Here is a 21,991-nt window from a genome sequence, read left to right on the forward strand (position 1 = left end):
TCCAAAAGCAGAAGGAAATTACAGCCAGTCACTCAGCATAAAAAAAAAAACCAATAATATCTTTATTGTCTCTTTTTATTTTGCTTATAAACTCCAAAACAAATCTGTTTTCGTTTCTGTGAAATGTTACTTTACTTTTAAAAAAGAGGATATGTTGTGATTGACAGATGGTTAGCCCGAGGTGTCAGCAGATCTCAGTCAAGTCTGCAAAAGCTGCTGGTGTTAAAACAAGAACTGTGACAGTCATTTCTGTAAAGTCGAGTCTTTAACTCTGGAGCCGACAAACACAAGCGTGATCCGACAGTGGCTTTGACAATCACTTCTATATTATCTAGAACGTATAACAAATAGAGAATAGTGAGCAGCATTGGTCTGCTGTTAGGTTGTTAATGTTTAGTTTTACATTTCCATACTTTTCCAGAATCATTTTCCTAGATTTTTCCATCTGTTTTGTGGATTTCTTTCTTTTTCCACAAATCCGCAAGCAACACAATGCAGAAGACTTATAATTTGGGCAATCTGATAAAGGGACATTTCATAGGTTTTTGAAGTCCACACAATGTTAAATCGGTTAAAATCTACAATATATCGGATGTTTTATATAGGATTATATGAACTAGACTACATCGGTAAGAAAAAAAATCACATAAACTTCCATTTGCATACAGTTCAGCAAATTTTCAAAAAGTTTAAATTTCATTGCTTTTGTAGGCATTTAAGCCAGATCAAGTTCAAAGGCCAAGAATTTGATAAAACTTCAGACATAAAAGGATCTAGAAGTTCAAAAAGCAGCAAAATTATAATTAATAAGTTGACAAAAAAAAAAAAAAAAAAACTTAAGTTGTGATGTTGAAAATCAAAAATAAAGCTGAATATCTAGAAATGGATCAAAATAAGACAAATGATTTTACCCTGAGCGTCAGCAAGTGTGATGGAGGACAGCAGGACAGCAGCAGTGAAAACCCAGCTCCACATCTTCACGGCCTGGACAGACGAAAGAGGAAAAGAGCTTTATGCAACGCCACCAACATTTTTCTTTTAAAAGCATCACATTCCTTCAGTTTGTTAGTCATCGCCATTAAATCCGTTGCATATTGTTGGGTTATTCTGGTTACTTTGGAATTTCCTTTTTAATCTTGTAAGTCATTTAGTTTCGCATCATCTTCAGATGTTCAGCTGCTATGTGTCACTGTCTGCTTCCACACTGCTTGTTCCTGTCTGTGCCTGATTCTTGTTATCCTGTCTGCCAGTCTTATTAATTGCAGCATGTTACCAAGTTTTACGGCTCTGTCTGACAATCAGAGCGATCCTCTTCATTTACATCAGTCAGCTTCAGCTCCAGGCTGTATTGACATGTTACATTGTCAGTCTTTGTCATTAATAATGCAGCGCTTTTCTGTTCAAACAATTCCTATACTAGCAATAAGACAAAAAAAGAGAGTAAAAACTAAACTGTGACTGAAAAAACATTAACTTTTGTGTTTTGTATTTTGAGTCTTTCCCTTACTTGATAAATTTGGCTTCATTTTCTGTAGCATTTATTTGTGTTTAGCTGAAGTTGCTGTCACTTCATTTGTGTTCATTGTTTCTTTGTGTCTGCATATTTCTCATTTTTCTGTGACATGGATTCATTTTTCTCACATCATTCGTCAGGCACCCTAAACACCTGTCGCTTGTTGTGTTGACTGGGGCACATTTCTGGTTCCATCAATCACCTCCCAGGCATTTACAAGCCTGTCACCTTCTTTCACAGATTCTAATGTTGTCATTCTGCTATCTAGCCATCCAGTTTTAAGTCTGTTAATCCTGCTGTCTTTCTCGTTGTTTGTGCTTCCTATTTAAGAAATTACAATCTAGAAATGAGACGCTCTCATTTCTAGATTAGGTTCCTACTTCTCCACAAGATGCGACATGGATTCAGTATCGTTACATCAGGTTATTTTGGACTGAATTTGACTAAGGGTTCTGAATCTGACTACATAACTGGATTTTATTGGAATAAACACAACAAATATGATGATATGATAAAGATCTGCTTGTCTTGAACCAAAGCGACTTGAGATGTGTTGTAAATTGTTGAGATTTTGTACCTGCATTATTTTAAATAGCTATAAATTCAATCCATGACTTCAAGACTTGTATAATTACATCAGGGCTCAAGAATTGTTAGAAAAATTCTGTTTCACTTAAAGAGTTAACAAAAATCTAACTCTTTCACCTTATTTTGCCATCCAAATATAAGCAAATAAATACAAACAGTTATGACACAAAAGGAATAAAAAGAAATAAGTAATTCTCTCTGATTTCAGTGCACACTGCCACAAAACCAGCAAAGCTGTTAAACCGCCTCGATGTTGTTGAACCCTCAATTAGGATTAAAAATGTATTACCAGGAACTCTGACTGTGCTTGTCTGAACCGTTCAAACTGCTGAAATGAATAAGGTGAATAAACATATGCTAATAAGCACCAAATATGCTCTTTGATTAAGTCTTACAAAGTAAAGTTTATATACTGACTGAAATTCAAATAGTTCATTACACTGTCAAAACTGAGTCAAACGTGTCCAAGTTTTAATTGTGCACATTAGAAATCAGTGCAAACAATCACTATTTGTGTCATTTGCCATTAGCCAGCCATCCTGGTCCTAAAAGACGGACGTATGGGTGTTATTACATTTTTGAAATAGGCTACTTCACCTTCACATACCAATGCGTATCTCTTTGGCTTTCAGGAGTAATACAGCATTGGAACTTAAAAGTATTCTTCTCGCATGTTTTCGATCTGTCTTTGGTTTTTGTTCATATGGAAGGCAGATGCCAGATTCCTATATATGGTTGATATGAAGTCCGTGAGATCCCCGCTCTTCTTCCAGTCATAAAAAAATGTTTCCTTTTACCTTTTAAAAATCATACTCTCTTATAACTTATGGCAACATCTGTCAGTATTGACTGTAACATGTGTCAGCTTTGGTCAGGTGGGGCATAGCTATAAGCCAAGAACATCCTTTTCATCAGAGTAATGCAGTCGGGTTAACAGAACTACGGGAGGCTATACAACAGGATAAAATCAGTGGTTTATGGGAGTCAGCAGGTCAACACAAAACATTTTAACTCTTGGGAGCTTTATGAGAAAATGTCTGAAAGCAGACAGAACGTTGGAGAGCTGAGGTCAGGAGAGCACGTGAAAGACAGATGGAGTTAACACATGCTGACAGACTGGCAAAGACTGTTGACATCTACAGTGGAATAATGTAGAGCAGATTACCTTTATTTATAATTAGCACCATATCCATCCTGATGAGGACAATTTATTTCTCTCACAGAAAGATTCCAGCAATTTGGCTTGCAATCTGTCTTACATAACAAAACAAACACTTCAATATTGGTTCAATGAGCAACAAGCTGCAAACAGCCTCTGGTAACTTATCTGTTAATCCCTATTGAAGGTTGGTGCAGTGTTACAGTATTAAGGAATTTTAACCAGAAAGCACATAGTAATTCTTGCTTATCTCCACTGATTCCCTTTACTGTAGCATTAATATGTGCGCAGAGATCTGAGCCTTACAATAACGTTTGATTATTTTACCAAGCTTTGTTGTTTTCTCCTTCTCATCTTTGATCTCAAAAGGCAAAAACCTCTCAGCTGATGACAAACGGTTCTTCCCCTATAAGATGCAGACCCGACAAGACTACCAGCTGAAGATTTTATTTCGGTCCAAAACATTCTCATAAAGCTCGAGAAGTTGCACGTGTAGATCTTACTTTTCCTTGTCTTTAAGTATTTTCAGATTCCACACGCTTCAAATTAAATTACATCCAAAGATCTCTGGAGCGAGCACATCAGCTTGTATACATTTCATTTTGTTTTCCAATTGCTGTTTTAAATCTGGTGAAGCGGTCACCCATATACTTTTGTACACAGTGCACCAGTTTTACTAAAGAAAAAGATATAAAACCAATGAGACCGATGAACCCAAGCTGTCAAAGACTTGCAACATTTTAGTGGGAACACAGACCCTGAGGCAAACACAAATGCCAAATGGCGTAAGTTATCAGCTTCCTTTGCTCCTGGAAACGTTTGGTGCTTTTTTTTTTTTTGGCTCCATCTTTGTGTTTTTAACAAATAGTAAAATTAACCTTTGCAAATAAGATAAGAATCAAGAGAAAGGATGTGCATAATTTGAATTGTGGACAGCAGAGTAACTAGAAAAGCTTAAGCAGATTTTCCTGTTTGTGTTTGTCTCTTGAAAAACAGGGTTGAATGTTTACAGCTACATGTGCACCAAAAATCAAACGAAGCTGTGCTTTTGCTCTAAGTTTGAACATCACAATCAAGATATATACAATTAATAAATGCTATGAATTACATTGTCGGAACTGTAGTGATCAATGTGTTATATAATCTCAGAAGCAGTGTGAATATTTGTTGATTTCCTGTTTTAAATATAAAAAATAGATGATTAGATGGTGTCTCTGTGTAAATACCATGATCCTGAGAAACCAAGTCATTTTTACTCAAGATTATTTTGTGGTGAGAATCGCACCACGGACTCAGTACCTAACACTACATCACTATATTTATGGTCACTGTGAGTTTTTGGATCTCAGTAAAAAAAAAAAAAAAACTACAGAATCTCCAAAACCGATAGAAACTTTAGACATGTGTTCACTTTTGAAACTCCTGGCTTGTACGACCACACTCTGTACAAATCACCTGACAAATTAAACCAAGCAGGTATAATTAACAGTGAAAGAAACAGTAGTAAATAGTTCCTCAAAGTCCTTTTTAAACAAAGTCCATTTGAAAAGAAAAGACAACGTGCAAACACAATCTTTTGAATAAGTTTAACAAGGTCTTTCCGGGACAGAAGGAAAGTACTATGACTCATCGCAGAGTTTCTGGTAGGATTTGTATGAAAACTGAGCAAAGCTATAAACTAGGGCTCTGGCAGAGTCACAGAAATGTGGCTCGGTTCAGATGGCTTTCTCCCAGCAGGAGCAGTGGGCCACTAGCATGTGACAGAGTTCAGGGCAGACTGTGAAGTGAGTGGACATGGGAACTGAAGGGTCAAACGAGGGCGACATGTCCCACTAAATTACCCAAGACTGCTAAAAAATGACCACCCCACAGGGATCTTGTATTCTTGGTTCTCTGCTACTGGTAAGAATAAATGAGTCCTTGTCAGAGGTTATCTGAAAACCCCCCGAAGATTCTCAAGTCGAGAACAAGATCCATCACTTCTGCCATCGTCATGGTTTTCAGCCAACTTCAATAATCTATCTATTATGAAAATAAATCGCCTCTGTGAAAAAAGGTTCAAGTTCGTTCCAGAATTTCACAAGCTTTGAGTTTCTGTTAAGAAAAGATGAACAGACTTAATCAAGGAAAGTGCTCTTTCTGTCTTCAAAGACTAACTCGTCTCTTTCAGGAACATGAATGGGGCATGAAAAGACAGAGACACAGCAGTACGCCTGCCTTCCAGCTGACTAAGCCAAACCTAAACACAATTAGAGACTAAATTAAGTGAAATCAAACAAAAGAATGACTCATTGTAAACTACCGCTTTAATGCAGAACAAAAATGAGTATCCTACTTCTAATCCTCAGCCGAGGAAAACGAAGATAATCACATCAAACACACACAGGGACCAGCTGCGGCAGTTCTCAAATGTTGGCACCAAATGTCAGAGAAGCACCAGAGACCTAACCGAGTCTGGCTGCAAATATGCAGAGAATGAGGAGTAGAAAGAAAAAATCAAGAGGGTGAAGGTGAAGCAGAAAGAGCCTGATGTTATTTTATATTGTAAAACAACAACAACAACAAAAAAACTGAACTTTTTACTGTTCTGAGCTAAACCACAACAAAGCTGAGGGTGCAGTCGGATGTAGACCAGATAACTGAAACCAATAAAGCATGCAGAGGGGAGTGTGCATACTTTCCTCCATCCTAAATCAAGGTCGGTCGCTGTCTTCATCCTAAATAAGTTCAACTGAGGTCAACACACTTAAAACTGCCGGGTTATTTGTTTAGTCAAATAAAGGGTTCATGTTGGGGCAAAAGTAAGACAATTTCAACCAAATATGTGGTCAAAATGGATGCAGTTTTTATTAGACTTCTTTTTTAAAAAAGTCTAATGAATCTCAGGGACATGACAGCCTCGTTTCTGTCAGACCTCTCCAGGGCAGCTGTGGCTACAATGTTGTAGCTTACCATCATTTTTTTTACCATATTAAAAAAGTATTTGGCTAAATGGCTGGTGAAGTACTGAACGGGGAACTTGAGATGTACTGTTTAATCTAATTTAATGTGTGAAAATGATGTGAAAATACAGAAAAAATATAAAATAACAGATTTGGGTAGAGAATAATGAAATAAGAAATTAGTACATATAAGTGACATCATTAAAAATAACACATTTGAGCAGCAGAAGCATGTTTCCAAGTTTTCTAATGCATAAAAAGTTAGAAGCCAACACTTGCTGTACTGTGTACATGTTAGAGCTTTACACAGCACTTCCATTGACAATATGCACCTCTTGCTCTATGTGCCATTTGACCTCCAAATGCCCTACGCCAAAATACTGTTTCTCAAGTAAAAGTAAACAGCATGGCGCAGTAAAACTTTTTCAAAACATAAACTTAGACATAAACTAACAGTAAAAATAATGCATTTTAATCCAAATATTACTTAATATAATCCTTTTTTTTTCTTTTTGCATCCACTAACTGAAGTTTGACTTTTGTTCAAACCCATGACCCAACCCAGTTGGTCATGGGTTTGGAGGAAAAAACAAATTAGTTTTTGTTTGCTTTTTGTTCCTAAACCAACAGCTTTAATAGTGCACACTCTGTTCTGCTGGATTTCTGTTCCATTTCAGGGTTTGGGTTTAAAACGCATTAAGACTCAACCACGAGCCATTAGATCTTCGCCTTTGAATGGGATTCGTAGCATTTTCTGACAACACGTGCGTAAAATGGAGAGGTTTTCTGTGAGAGCAATCCTTCGTGACAGTGATGTTGCAGCAGAATCAGTACCACACGGCACCGCATGCAAACAGATGTTGCGTCAGAGCGTTTAAAACTTTGCGTGAAGTTTTCAGGCAGCAGTTTCGCATATTATGAAAATGGCACTTTGAAAAAAAAAAACTTTGCAATGAAATGCAAAAAAAAAAAAAAAGAAAAGTTTGTCTGTACCTGGGGATTTCTGCTCTGTGCGCCGGCCCACAGCCCGCCGCTGTCCACCTGTGGCACATCCAGCCCGAGCCCACGGTGCGGTGGGGGTTCCACGCAGCAGTGATATCCACAGACGACCGGTTGGCACAGTTTCACAGTGTCACAACTTCACGGAGCAGGATCGCGCCGTCACCACCAGTCAGCCAGCTCAGCGACCCAGCTATGATCGCTGCATCCCTGCAGGCGACAGTCAGCAACGTGAAAAAAACAGTTTCTGATTCCCGAGCCTGCCGCCTTGTTCGAGGAGAGTTGAACACAAGCAGGAGCAGAACAGTCCAGACTTGTCGGGACGCCTGAAGGAGAGCAGCTCCTGAGCTCTCCCTTTCTGCTGTTTTTTTTTTTTTTTCATTCTCCCTCCCTGCAGCCGAATGCAAGTCAGACTGAGTGTTAGTAACATCTTTATTCCTCCGGGTAAGATCGATGAAACTGGACTCGTGGTTTGTTTATTTATTGGCTGACTGATTTAAACTTTTGGGGCAAATTAGATCTTTACACTACATGTATATGCAATCATTCCAAGTATATATATATATATATATATATATATACAATATTTACCTTTACAATATTTTTCTATTAGCCTCTTTTATTCACACTTTAAGACAAAATGATTTTTTTTACATAAAATTTTACCTGGGTTAAGGATGCACTTTTATTTTTAAAATGTATGATTTTTAAGTATTTGTTAAAACTGTCACCATGTTGTGAGGCAGATAATCTGTGAAAAAACAACACACACACACACACACACACACACACACACACACACACACACACACACACACACACACACACACACACACACAAGCCCCTTCAACCCCCAGTATTATCATCAGCAGAAATGCACCAATCACGGTCAGAAACAGCCAATCAGAGCCAAGAGTCGGATCTTAACATTGCCAATCAGGCTAGTGAACGTGCTGCAGCTATGCTAATGGTGGTGAAACAGCTAACCTTCTGCCGCCATCAGTGGCCATACTAACTAGCCTGAGCATTCATGGCATGCTCTGTTGTGGTGAACAAGCTGTAGCATAGCAGACACAGGCATGATTGACAGTGCTAAGACCCTCCCCTCCTGGCTCAGATTGGTTGTTTCTGACTGAGCCAGTGTATTCAGAAATACTAGGAGACAGAGGAGCTCAACTTTTTCAGTCTCATCCTGAAATGTCACGACATAATGATGGTTTTAACAAATATAAAAAAAAAACACTTTTTGATAAAAGTTACATACTGCAGCTTTAATACAAAAAACAGGGTTCAAATAATAGTTGAGAGAGAGAAAAGTTATTTGTTTTTGTCAACAGTGGTTTTCACATAAGAACGTTGTAAATCACCATATATGCATATATTTCTATATGGAGTAAACAGCTTCTCTGTATATATAAAATACACATGAAACATAAACAAAAACACTACATAAGCTTTAAATGCTGCTCTTGTTGCCATGTGATCTAGAAGTAATGCTGGGAACCACCGGTGTCAAACAAATGCTTGACCTAAAAAGAAGATGTTAGCATGTAGCTGAAAAGACATAAATTCCAGCTTAGAGTGAAAAAAAAAAAACCTCTCTGGTGCCATAAGACTCAGATTCTTCTTCTGCAGTGACTTCTTGATTCCAAGTGTGAGACACAAAGACAGAGCTGGAGGCACCTTCTGAGAATGAGTGGAGTGGGTGTTTAGAGAGTGGGCATGTAGCCACAGAGGAGAGCAAGAGTTTTTCTTAGACTTTCCCATATCAGATAAATATGTTCCCATGTTCCTGTTAACAGAATCAGATTCACGATGTAACCCTGCTTCTGACATTCAAGTTTTTATAGGCTGTGGTCAGTTTGTCTCAAAAGCTGCAACTCTAATTTTACGGTTTTATTAGACCGACGTCACGCCAGTGTTGACCCTCCTACATCAAGAAGTGTGAAAACTAGTTTGATTTGTTCAGTCTTAAGGTTTTTTTTGTTTGTTTTTTTTTACCATGGAGTGCGCTGCATTGTGTGAGCCCCAATAAATATCTGATTATGAGACATGAAATGGTGAGATTTTGCATCTTTGAACGAGTGTTTTGGAAGATATTTTGTTATTGTCAGAATGTGATATACTTGATATTTTTCAAAGATTCAGAGAAATAATTCTTTTTCAAAGAAATAATTTCAAAGGTGCTGTGGAACAATTTAAAATCAATTCTGCATAAGCTTTCTGTAGATCGAACATGGATTATCTGCTTTAGTTTTATGTGGCTTATCATTATCAGCAATATATACTGTAGCAGGTAGGTGCAAGGATAACTAAATAAAATAAATGCCTCAAAGTACGCTTTGATGACCTTTTTGCCATCTGGATGGATTAATGATATTACAATGTTTGCCTTGTTTTAAGAAAAAAAAAAAAAAAAAAACTGAAGTCAATTATCTCAGCTCCAGGACAATTTCATAGCATTTCATACCAATCCACGTCCATTTAAAGCAGTAAGTCAATATTTGTAAAATTGAATAATAATAAAAATACATAAGTCTCACAATTTGTCTTATTTTCTTTAAAAATAGCTTTTTTATCATGAAATATTGCAGATTTTGAACAAAATTAAATAAAATTGAATGGAGAACAGAGATCAGTGGCAGTTAATATTTGTTTGAGTCATATTTTATTACAGTAGAGTATAAGTAGTTTATGGAAAAGTATTTAAAATCATTGCAAAGCAGGTACAAACACCCCAATAGGAAGGCATGAATGAAGTATATATATAAAAAAAAGAAGTATAAAACGACCAGAGCTGCAAAGGTGCGAAACGATAAATGGACAAAGTGACCAGCAGCTATCATGGCTGAAGAGTTTTGCACAGTAACAAAGGAATGTGAGAGTTCATGAAAAAAGTTTGACAAGACTGGTGTTTAAATATGTTTCACTCATGGTGAAATAAAAGTTTGTAAAAAAAACAGGAGTTAATTCTTACTTATTTGTACACTGTGTGCTTTACTCTGTTGTACATTCCTTTTCTTTTAATATATATGGAAACTGTACTCTGCAATGAAGCAGTCAGTTGTAATTTATAAGTACCCCATGCACGATATAATGAGTACATTTATTAAGCAGCAGGAGACGTTATAATTTTGGTTTCTTCCATCTGAACACTTTAAGCTCCCTCCAGCAATGACAGTATTACCACTTATTCATGTTGATTCTTGCAAGTGAAGATGTGGCAGTAAAGTTGCAAATTCCCACCCTTGAGTGGTAAAGTTCTTCATCAGGGAGTGTGACTGCAATGTAGTCAATTACAGGGGAAGAACTTTTTTTTTTTTTTTCTTTTTTTGCATGAAACGTGATTGTCAGCCATACGGGGGTCAAAATAGATGTTTTGGTTAAAGATGGTTGCTCTTATCAACTGCTCTCATTATTTCTGCCATTGTATTAAAGTCTTTTGCTTTTACAGCCGGAGACATTTTAGGCAGGCAGGAAGGCAAAAAAAAAAAAAGAAACCTATGTGAGCCAGATGTGATGTCTTCCATCTCTGGATATTTTGAGTCAGCCAGCAAAACTAAAACCAAAGCCATGCTGCAGTAATAAAGACACATTCCAAAAGGGGAATGTTGCCTATATCCTCCTGGTTCTACTTTTCATAGATTCCACTTATAATGAACAATATAGATAAGATGCAGTTGCAAATGTTTTTTTCTTCTGCAAAATGGTCTGTATCACATTCATCTTTTTTTTCCTCTATAGGAAGCAGAATAAAAGCATTAAATATGGCACATTATGTAAAACTGACTTTTTTAAAGCTTTGTGTCATTTTACGTCATCCCCTCATGTTGCTTTGATTCCTTCTTGCATGTTTGAGGTCGTGTTGCATCTCCCCTGGCAGCCATTTGGGGGTGCCTTGCTCACATAATGCTCCGTCTATTTTCCAAAAAGCTCCTCTTTGGAGCTGCATCCAGATATGTTATTCAAGTGCAAGTAAGATCATGGTAATACATTGACATGCACTTCAAACATGTCAGATTGGATATTCTAAATTTAACTTAGGAAGTCGTGCGCGCTGTGGTGAACCAACGTCTATTCCTGAGCGTATCCATCTCTTGGTCATCGGTGATCAACGTTTTTCAAGTTGCTACATTAAATAAAAAAAATAAAATAAAAAAACTGAAACCACATTATTATGTCAAAAACAATTTAAAGCCTTTGCAACCAGTAAATTGTTTCTACCATTTTGTATTGTCTTATTTAAAGTGTTGAGTCTGGAACAACAGGAAGTAGAATCTGGTCAACCACATCTAGCAAAAAAAAACAAAAAACGATGAAGTCGGCAGAAACTGTGGCTCGTAATATTTAAATTGAACTCTTACATGCAAGCTGGATAAACAAGTCAGAACATGTGTTTTAGTGGAGTGAGATGGAGGTGGGCACATTAGAAAAATGTTAAGTATCATTTCAGTTTGCCAGTTTCAATCAAAAAAAGAAAGTATAAAAGAAACAAAAACTGATTTTTTTCTGGATATCTAAATTAACTTATATCTATTTTCTTTTGAAAAACAGCTTAAAATGTGAAGGGTTATGCAATGGGAGAGAACGATGTCATGGGATCCCCTTTTCCCATTTTGTGATTGACACAGATCTCCTCTTCACTCTTCAGGTGTTCAGCAGCTTGGATGTCAGTAGAGCTTACCCCACCACATCTCTTATTCTTGTAGACAGTCATTGTCATATTGCTAAACATCCGTTTTTGTGAGAGGATTTAGGTTTATTCTCACTGAATTTATTTACATATCCGAGTGCAGACTGGTGACAAGATTAGCCTGGGGTTTATGTTGTCTGAGCTCCGACTATGCGTTTGTTGCTCACCTCCTGGAGAGCCGTTTAGTCCTGTCCATCTCTCAACAGGAACATAAAGGAACGGCTAACCTCAGGAATTCATGGGCTGTCTCACCTGCTCCCGCTGAGGAAGGTTACCCTTTTTGTAATCCTAGATCGCCCGCAGGTTTCTGCTCAAATACCACATGTCCAGGTGATAAATAGGGCAATGACATGCTCCCATTTATTATCTACATCAATGAAGTTGTGGGGAGGGAAATTCGTAATCAAGCTACACACAAAGTATGTGGAGCACATACAGTGTATGGAAAACGTATCATTTAGGGAATGATTTCCACTAGAAGCAGTCCTGCACACTCTAGGAACGAATGAGATCAACATTGTGACATTTCTGGGATGTAAACAAGTACACAAAGTTCAGATGATTTTATATTTTTTTTACACTTAATGCAAAAAAAAAAAAAAAAGAAAAAAAAGTGTGATGGTCAGCTGTCAATATTGACTAAAGTACCAAGTATTACTGAACATAGTTAATTCTGCACCTGTCTTTGGGGGGAAGGTATTGGGACTCTGTTGCAGCATGGTGCAGAATGGTACGTGTGTGTGATTGAGGTCATGTAAGTTCAGCCATTCGGAAAAATGGGACCTCTGTATATTCCACATGGAGGACAAATGTATTTTGTAATTGTGTAGCTTCAAGCTAACCACTCACGAACCTAATCAAGACCTGATGCTGCTTTTAAATTTGATCTACAAGGAATCTTCTATACTTGGTGACTTCGCTTCACCATCGGAGGTCCTGTCTACTCTCTGTAGATCTAGCTCCTTTCAGATCACAGTACTTAAATAAATATGCGTCCACAAATCCTCCATAGCAGACACATTTGACCTCCTGAGCCACTTTGAGATCAGAGCCTCTCTGTGCTTTCATGGCATGCTGCGAGATTGCAGGACCAGCGAGGCATGGTTCAAAATGTGGAGAAGTCACCTGAGTTATCCATAGGATTGGTGAGGAATTTCCCTGTGGAAATCCCCAAAGATCTGAGTTAATGTTGGATCCACATGCATCCTTTTTAAGTCCATTATTACATACATATACCAGCAGAGGAGAACACAGCCCTCAGTATGTTATTGTCTGCATCAGGTTGTGTTTAACAGCATACCTCTCATAACTGATCATGAGGAGTTCCTGCTTTTATTCGGCACCCAGTGCTCTTGATATTTCTGCTGCTGTCTTTGCGTTGTGTCAAATCACTGATATCCCACTTGTTCCCCCAATACCATTTTACCATTTATAGATCATTTAGGGATTTGTGATATTGTTGGATAGACTTCAGTGCCCTGGTTCCATGTCAGAAACTTTCACCTAATTATGAGGCATGAAGAACATGTGAATCACAAGAAGGAAAGCAAAATATAAGAAAAGTCTCATATTTAATTCATTTGTGAATGTTTTCCTTTTTTTTTAGCAACGTATGAGTATGTCTAAGACATGAGAAAAGAAAAAAAACTGAATTGTTTTTTTTGTTTGTTTGAAATTTGTAGGAGAGCTCAGAGATCAGATGCTTCGGTGGGTGCTCTGTTGGCATTTGGCCTGTGTACACAGCTTAAAATCATAAGATAACATGTTGTCATACCAGCGTACTCGTGCATATTTTCCACTTTGGAACCACTCTTAACCACCTGCTTCTAAAAATTTCACTGCCATTCTTGACTTGTTTTTGCCTGCAAAACAAACAAAAAACACACAACAAAAAAAACATTACAATCCTGACAGTAAGATAGAAATTCACATGTTTTCACAGCAAATTTAACTCTGTAACCTCCAAAACATGAGACAAAAACACACTTGTGCATTTGCTTCCAAGATTCACTACATGCTGCTCCTTTTAAATGCACCATTTCATGTAAGATTTCTTGCAAACAATCGTGAAGTTTCCTACAAAATGGATACTCTGTTGCGCTTCCACCAACCTGCAGAAGAGGCCTCGTGCGGGTCAGATGTGAATGTGCAGCTAAAGTTAATACTGACTTTCTAATAACAGAGTGTCAGCTTGTCTGAACATACTAGCATTAAACAATGTGGATGTCTTTGATGATTCACCCACTCAGTCTGGTTCTTTCCCCTGTAATAGCACTGCAGGGCATCATCATCCAGGGTGGGAGGATGTGACATGTTTGAGAAGATTTAAAGGAAAAAAATCCCAAGGATTAGATTCTCCTCACAGGTCCAACAGATGGAAGGCAAGGAAACAATGACAGAGCAGCTCTTCAGCTAGGTTTATATTTAAACTCTGCTTCTGAAGAGCATCTGGTGATGACGACAGAAAAAAAAAACAACACCTGATGAAGCTTTTCCGAAAAATTACAGAAAAACAGAGCGATATATAAAACAGGAATTATATGTTTTCAATTTAGGTGTGGTCGTAGCTCGGAAACAAACACGTTCACAGACTTTGAAGACAAGTTTGATTAAAAACACCAAAATAGCTGATTTTTCAGACCTGATCTGTGTCACCCTGTTTGTAGCCAACATTCATTCACACGGAAATGTCCTAGGTGTCTCCCAGATGAAGAACAAACTGATCCTTGCCGCAAGCTAATTTCCACCCTTCTCATTTGAACAGCATTGCACATGACTTTACATTTCTGTAAGGGTAGGGGATTTTTTTCCCCTCTTAACTGTCCATCCAGTCATTATTATTTCCAGCAACATTTTTCAGATACAAAAGTTCAGTCACATCAAACTAATTTGCAAACCCCATTTAAAACCAAAGTATTATGAGGCTCAGGAATACTACTATACAGCAAAAAACAACAACACTTAAGTGGTGGGGAAAAATTGTGAACTCTGAGCTGAAAGTTGTTAGTCACTGGTTTGAAATGTTGAGGTTTAGCTTGCAGGATGGAGCAGTGTTTTCTAAATCTCCCCTTTGATTTTCAGACAGATGACTAATAAAGTCCTCTTCTGTTATCACAAACAGACTTTGTGGTTTGCTAACCAGCCCATCTGACTCACCTAGATCTAACTAAATCCAAAGAATAAACACAGCAGCTCTCTGGCGCGCTCTAGTGGTCTGCAGTGGGGCTACACAATCATTTTTTTCTTCCAAATAGTTTAATGGTCATTCTACCAGGTTGTTACTGACGGAGCGTAACGTGAAGGTCATGCTAGTATGTCATGTATTTCTTATGATAATAAAGTGTTGATTAAAGCCTTTTCATATACCTGTTGGAAAATAATGTTTTTTTTTATTTGTCCTTACACAGATTGTATTTTTTACAAACACTTTATAGTTAATATTGTTTATTTGCACAACACTGCATTCATCAAGAGTTTATTTCTCTTAATACTGATCAGAAGTAATCACAGCTAATGAGAAAAAAAGTAAAGAATTTTAATATTACAAGAGCAAGACAATGTTGTAGCCTACAACACTGTACTCTATATGAATTGTTGACTTGACAGTGGTCCACTGGACAACTATCAATAAAAGACTATCTACCTAATTCCAGGTGATTCGGCTGGAGGTTTGAATATGTTAGCAGCTGCTAGTGCAAAATCTTGTATTTAATCAGTTCAGTCAAAAATACTTTTTTTTTTTTGTCTGGTGAGATAACCTGATTCCGTTTGGAGCTCAAACAAGTCCAACTGGCCTAATTATTGCACTGCAACTTTATACAAATCAACCTGTGGTGTGTCAGGTGTTTGTTTTACTTCAACTCAAAGGGACACTGGATTATTTCTATTGTGAGTGGATTAATTTTCACTAGTTACCAACAGATGACCAATCAAGACAAACATGAGTCCCGATCCAAAATGTAAAGAGCTCAAAAACAAGCAAAGGTCCCATGGTGCTCTATTTTTACTTGCAGACTAAAACCTAGGGAATATGACACTGCTTACTTTAGTTGCACTTGGGCTGCAACAGGCCACATGAGAAGTTGTGTTAATTTCTGAGAAAGATCAACAGCACTGTTGAGAGCAAGCCGGTGTTGTAGTAATAGCTTTGTCATATTATAGTCTGTAATAATTCATTTTGAATGAGATCAATGTCTTTACCTTATCAACTACATTTTCAACTAACATCAGAAAATTACCACTTATAACTATGCGCAATAATGATCTTAGAAAACATCAAATAACAGAATATTATTACTTCTTTTTGCGATATTTTTATATCCATGGTGACAAGTGAACAGCGTCCAGCAAGGAAAGGCATGCAGGCTGCTTCTACAAATCTTTCAGAAAGCATGAGTCAGGTCATGGCACCTGTGCACCACATCCAGCTGCGAAATTTCTCCTACAATAAATATTCCACCGTCAACAGTTTGTGGTATAATAACAAGGAGAAATAGGTCATGAAGTGGAAGATCATGTAAAATCAGAGATCAGTAGATTCTCAGGGACCTAGTGAGCAGAGGTCACTACGTTTCTGCAGAGTTAATATCAACAGATCAAAGTTTATGTGGACTTCAGATTTGTTTAAGGTACAGGGAGCATCCAGGAATGTGTTTGCATGGCTCAGAAGTTGTATTTATGCCTTACCTCACCGAGTGCAAAGCAAAGTACTGGATTCAGAAATGAATACCCCACTGAGACATGCCTCTAGAGCTGTGGAAACATGTTCTCTGCAGTGGCTGCTGTTTTTAGCAGGGATGAGTCTTGGTTTGGCAGTTCATATAGACATTATTTAACAATTTTGTTGAAGAGAAACTTGACTGGTCTTCCCATGGTCCTCACTTCACCCCGACAGGACACATCTGGATTAGAGTAGCACTGGCATACTGGGAAAGGAGGCTCCCCATATGTGAAAGCTATTTGTCCTTCCTGCCAGTGGTTCCCAACTCTCGTCCTAACGGCCCCCCTGTTCTACCTGTTTTTGATGTGTCTCTATTCCAGCACACCTCTTTCAATGGATTGCATGGCCTCCTCTGCATTCCGTCTAGAGCTGCAGAAGCCTGTTAATCACCCTGTTATTTAAATCAGATGTGTGGCAGCAAGAGGACACCTAAATCATGCAATACAGGGTTGGAAACCACTGCTTCCTGCAACCGTCTGGGGTTTAAATCTTCAGGACCTTTGTTTCATGTCTTCCCCTTTTCTCTCTCTCTCTCGATTCCTGTTTTGAAAAATGGATGTAAAAGTCAACAGTGCTGCAAAATTAGAGTAAGGACTGTGAGCCAGGCCTTCTCGCCCAGCACGAATATGTGAAATGTGCTTCTTGTTAATCAAACAGACCTGAACCTAGATGAAATTCTTCCATAAGAACAGGTGTAGCTACAAATGAGTTGCCTTTGTGTTAATATGAGGGTGGCATTAAAGTCTGAAGAAGCAAGTGACCCAACACCTTTTCAGTCTAACGTTTCTGGTGTTAGATGATTTCTAACAACACTAGGGGGCAGTAGAGATTCAAATAGGAATCATGTTTATTTCGAACAACTTAGAATTTTCTTACCATTTTCTTCTTATTTAGTCAATACTTATGAATAGCCAAATATTTAACAAATGGGAAGCAGAACGTGTTGGTGATGCAAAGCGTGCAGGTGAAAATCCTTTCTGTAAATGTCAAAGTTGAGCTTACTCACGAAGAATTAGGTTACTCAAAAGCTGAGTGTCAACCTTTTGTTCTTCAACCTTGCCGTTTTGTTTTAAACCAACAGAAAACTCAGTCGGTCTTTATGTTCAGCTCGGTGTGCGAGTGTTGTTGTTTGCTACCAAATTAGTAATCCGTCCACCCACAGATTTCTGGTCTCCACCCTCTAGGCTTTTGCCATCTTCAAGTTAAAACCTGCCAGCAAGCTGAGCAAAAAAAAAAAACAAGGCGTGGATGAGTAAGTCCTTGCTGAGGCCCATCCTAATGAATTTGTGATATTCAGTTAAAGAGCTGTTGATGCATCATTGTGCTGCACGCCGAAGGCACTGGGCTGGTTATTAAGCTGCTGCTGTGCTTTTGTTCATCACTTTGTACGAACCAGAAAATATTCCAGAGGTGTTTTCATTCAGTTCGCTGACAAAATGAGTCAGTCTGTCAACACTGCACACTTGAGGAAGAAAATCAAAAAGACTCTCAGACTCCTAGTAATGGGCGAGAGGTGTTTTTTATCCCTTTTGAATGGAGTCAAGCCTGGTGTATTTATACCTAATAACAGACTTACCCATGCAGCCCTTTCAATGCTTCCAGGAAAACACTCGTGCACAGACACACATGTAATCCCTGTCAGCCGTCCATCCATGACAAAAGATCCAGTAGATATAAATGGTCCAAAAGTTAATGATGTTGGTTGGTTGTTTCACTTTGTTTCGCTTTCCAATATTTTATCCAATAACATTGAATGAACAGATCTTTTTGTTAATTTGCCTGGTAAATGGGTGGTTGCCAGAAATCATTTCTCACAAACCACGGATGAAAGGTTGCAACAATAGAGAGTTTATGTTGTTCTAACAATAAATTTTGTCATGCCCAATTAGAAACTCTAAGGTCGTTAGAACTACGTGAGTTCTATTTATTTTACGTACTGTACCTGAATTTATGCTAAACTTACTTTACTGTAAGAGGCAAGTGAAACTTCACTGGAAACAATTTTTTCTTGAGATGTTGCAAGACATGTCCCAATAATTGAACCTCACAGCTGTGAAAATGAATGCAGGAATCATCTTAGTCATGTAGTTCTTCCACTTGGAGATTCCAGGAAGAGTCTTTCACCACGTCACAGTTTCAGGGTCTGTGTCTGAGCTTGTCGCAGGTGAATAAACCACTGCAGTCATGCTTATCCCCTCCTTCCATTCTCTATGCTGTCTTTACCTTCTCTTTCACTTCCCGCCTCCTTCATCTGTCGCAGTTTACATGGATTGTCTTTTTTTAGGCTGAGTGAGGTTTGTCCAGGTCTGATAGCTTCACGCAAGTTTAAATACTTTCAAAAACACATTTGCAAAGTGACTTGAATTGATATTTTTAATGGATGAAAGAGTTAATTCTATATATCTATAAATTGACGCGAGGCTACTTGTCAATCATCCTCAGGTTTTTGTCAGCAACTGACCAATCTAAGCTTGCTATCTGCAGTACACGCCCCTCATCTGGAGGAGCTGAGCCTCGTCAACATTGCCGGGGTTCATCATTGCTAACATGCGACGGTCATAGAGATTTTGAGAAAAATACGAGGAAATCATGGTCCAACGCTGTCAGTGTGCAACACGCAATCCCCACAGTTGTTACCCAAAGCGTGTAAACGGCGAAATACAATTTTATTACATTTCCAAAACCCAAACGAAGTCTGGAATAACGCAAGAAATGGTTCAAGGCCTGCAGCCGACCTCAAGTCCAGTTGAATGAAGCTGTGATTAATGGTAGCTACCACGTTGTTCATCTGCACCCAGGTAACTGATAGTAAACATCCCATTATTTGTAATAACGACACTGATAGACAGTCAAATCAAAGATCAATAAGTACGGCAGCATGACAACATGTGCTGGAGTAACTGTGGTATTCACATTTAAGCGCCTTTTAATGCTACCGTTTCTTTTTAAGCATTTTCCTGAAGGAAAATTTTCACAAGCCAGTATTATTTAAGTCATTACTCACCCGCTTTGTTCGTACAAAATGCGTCCGACGCAGCTTTCACACTTAATGAGACTTTGTACCCCTCATTCTTCCTCTGGCTGTGAAAGACTTGGTCTTTAACGTTGATTTCTCCGTTGCTTCCCGCAAATAACCTTACAGGCCTGATGGAGGACTGATTGGAGATTTTTTTTTTTTTTTTTTTTGCCTTTCATCGTTGCCTCAGTGTTGGCTGATAAGGCATAAATGACTCAAAAAAAAAATCTTATAACGTATGGAGTTCTTCTTCTCTTTTTCTATTATGGTAACTCGCAAGCAACTTTAAGGTGCATACCGCCACCTACTGTACATGAGTGTGTAGCAAAAACACAACGTTCTAACGCCTTGAGTTCCACTACCTCTGCCATTACAACACATTAGTTTGTTATAATGTTTGTTGTGGAAGGTTTGCTGTACTTCCGCATGGCGGCAGAGCAACGTGACTCTCAGGGTTTATTTTTATGCCTTTGCAGAAAATCAGTATGGTTTTCTGATGCTAGATTCTGTACTTTTCTCGAAGACATGCATTGTTATGAACATGTGAAGCATTAGTGAGCTGGAAAGTGAGGTATTAGTAGTATACGTGAAGATCAAATACAAAACATAAACTGAAGCTAAACTGTATTTACTGTTGAAGATCAGCTGGTATTAACAAAATTAATTTTTCTAAATGTCAATTGTATGATTTGGATTTTCAGTATCTTCCTGTCAAGCTTTAAGGCTGAGATCAAAAACAAACGGAAAAATGAGGTCAGGGAAACTAAGGGAAGCTACAGCAAGAAGCTAAAAAAAAACAGCTTCTCAGCTCCTCTATATTTTAACAATCGCATGAAGTCGTGAATTTGTAGATTTGTTTCAACAGGGGGCGCTTAGGCTTTCGGTCCAGGACACCTTGACATGTGTTACAAGAATCAAGTGGAACCAAAACATTTCCCATTTGACAGATAGTGTTTAACTCCAGCCACAGCAGTTTCTTTTTTTTCTTCTTATAAATCTCGACAAATGTACTCCTTCTTTCTGGCTATTGACTAAATCTACTGTGCCAATTTCGAGATAAAATGCGACATTTAGGGAAATAAGAAGAAAGAAACCATTATTTTTCAGTAGCTGTTAGAAATAAGACACTGTCTTTAGAGACAAACTGATTGCTTCACATAAATAAGTAAGGGACTTAATATTACAAAAAGCTGATAACTTATCTTGACATAATAATCTCACAGTATTTATATAAAGTTAGTTGCCCTGCAGGCAGATGTCTGGGGTTCTCATTGAAGATAAACATAGAGAGAGGGAAAGGGGAGAAAAGAAATGTGAGCCTCTCAAGAGCTACATTTTGTAAACTTTGCAACTCTGTGAGTCTGTTTATATCTATAAAGTCTGTGAAGGTCTGCTGATGCACACAGCAGCTGCTTGACCTGTCATATTGTGTGTGTGTGTGTGTGTGTGTAGGTGTGTGTGTGTGTGCGTGCGTGCGTGTGCTGGGGGTCTGGGCCTGGCACCCATCACACACAGGAAACAGGCGCTGGCCCTGAGCTGGACATTAAGCACACAGGAAATACACACAGGAAACCATGGCTCAACCTCATGTGCTCTGCTCCCAGACTCCTCCGTACCGCGCTCTTCTCCTCAGAAATCCCAGAAATGGGGCTGGAAGCCAGCGATCCGACGCACACTCAGCTGACAGCTTGATTACTCGGCAGTGTGTACCGCCTCATTCAGCAAATCCACCTCCTCTCTGCTTCAAGCCAAGCACATTGTCCTGCAAAATTTACTGTATTTCTGAATCTGTCCAGTGAGAGGAAATGCAACAGTACTTAAGACTCTAAAAAGAATAAAGCAAAGTGGCCTTTTGGTTGACTTGGTTGCTTCCTTTGTGCACATCAAAAGCGTGCACAAAGGAAGCACACACAACATCACAATAATGAAGATATTCATAAAGGTATTACGGGAAATTCATCCTTGGATTTTCTTGGAATTAAAACTACCGTCCAGAGGCTTAAAAGCCAGACAAGTTGCACATACTTAACACAAAGTGGTGCAACGGATGAGTAAACAAACGGCAAAAAAAAAAAAACCAAGTCACAGTCAGACAGGCATTCGAGCTCCAGAGAGAATAAGTCAGTCTTGTCTCTCCTCCCACGCGAGCTGAGCTGAGCTAAAGAAATCATCAGGTTCTTTGAGGCAGTAACATGATACCCAATCTGTTTGCAGTAATCAGAGTCACGTTTGGCTGTGATCCACCGCATTGCAGCCAAACGTGACTTTGGTTGGTCCAACTTTCTGTATTTGACTCTTGATCATACAAGGATGGTTGTATTTTTATTTTATTAAACATCCAGTCTTTTCCACTAGCAACAC

The 21,991-nt window shown here is 38.4% G+C and overlaps 1 protein-coding gene across 1 annotated transcript in view; it reads right to left on the reverse strand.

Moving 5' to 3' along the window:
• col7a1 (collagen, type VII, alpha 1) overlaps positions 1-7,758 on the reverse strand; it is a 71,816-nt gene extending 64,058 nt beyond the window's left edge. Inside the window, exons 1-2 of the mRNA XM_088005585.1 lie at positions 7,196-7,758; positions 912-984 (exon numbers count right to left, since the gene is read on the reverse strand). Coding sequence (XP_087861711.1) covers positions 912-975 — 64 coding nt within the window. The 5' untranslated portion in view covers positions 976-984; positions 7,196-7,758. The remainder of the gene's footprint in view (positions 1-911; positions 985-7,195) is intronic.
• Between the last annotated feature and the right edge of the window lie 14,233 nt (positions 7,759-21,991).

Source organism: Poecilia mexicana, unplaced genomic scaffold (genome assembly GCF_051168715.1).
Source record: "Poecilia mexicana isolate PSO_F unplaced genomic scaffold, ASM5116871v1 scaffold_5, whole genome shotgun sequence".
Lineage (NCBI taxonomy): Eukaryota > Metazoa > Chordata > Actinopteri > Cyprinodontiformes > Poeciliidae > Poecilia > Poecilia mexicana.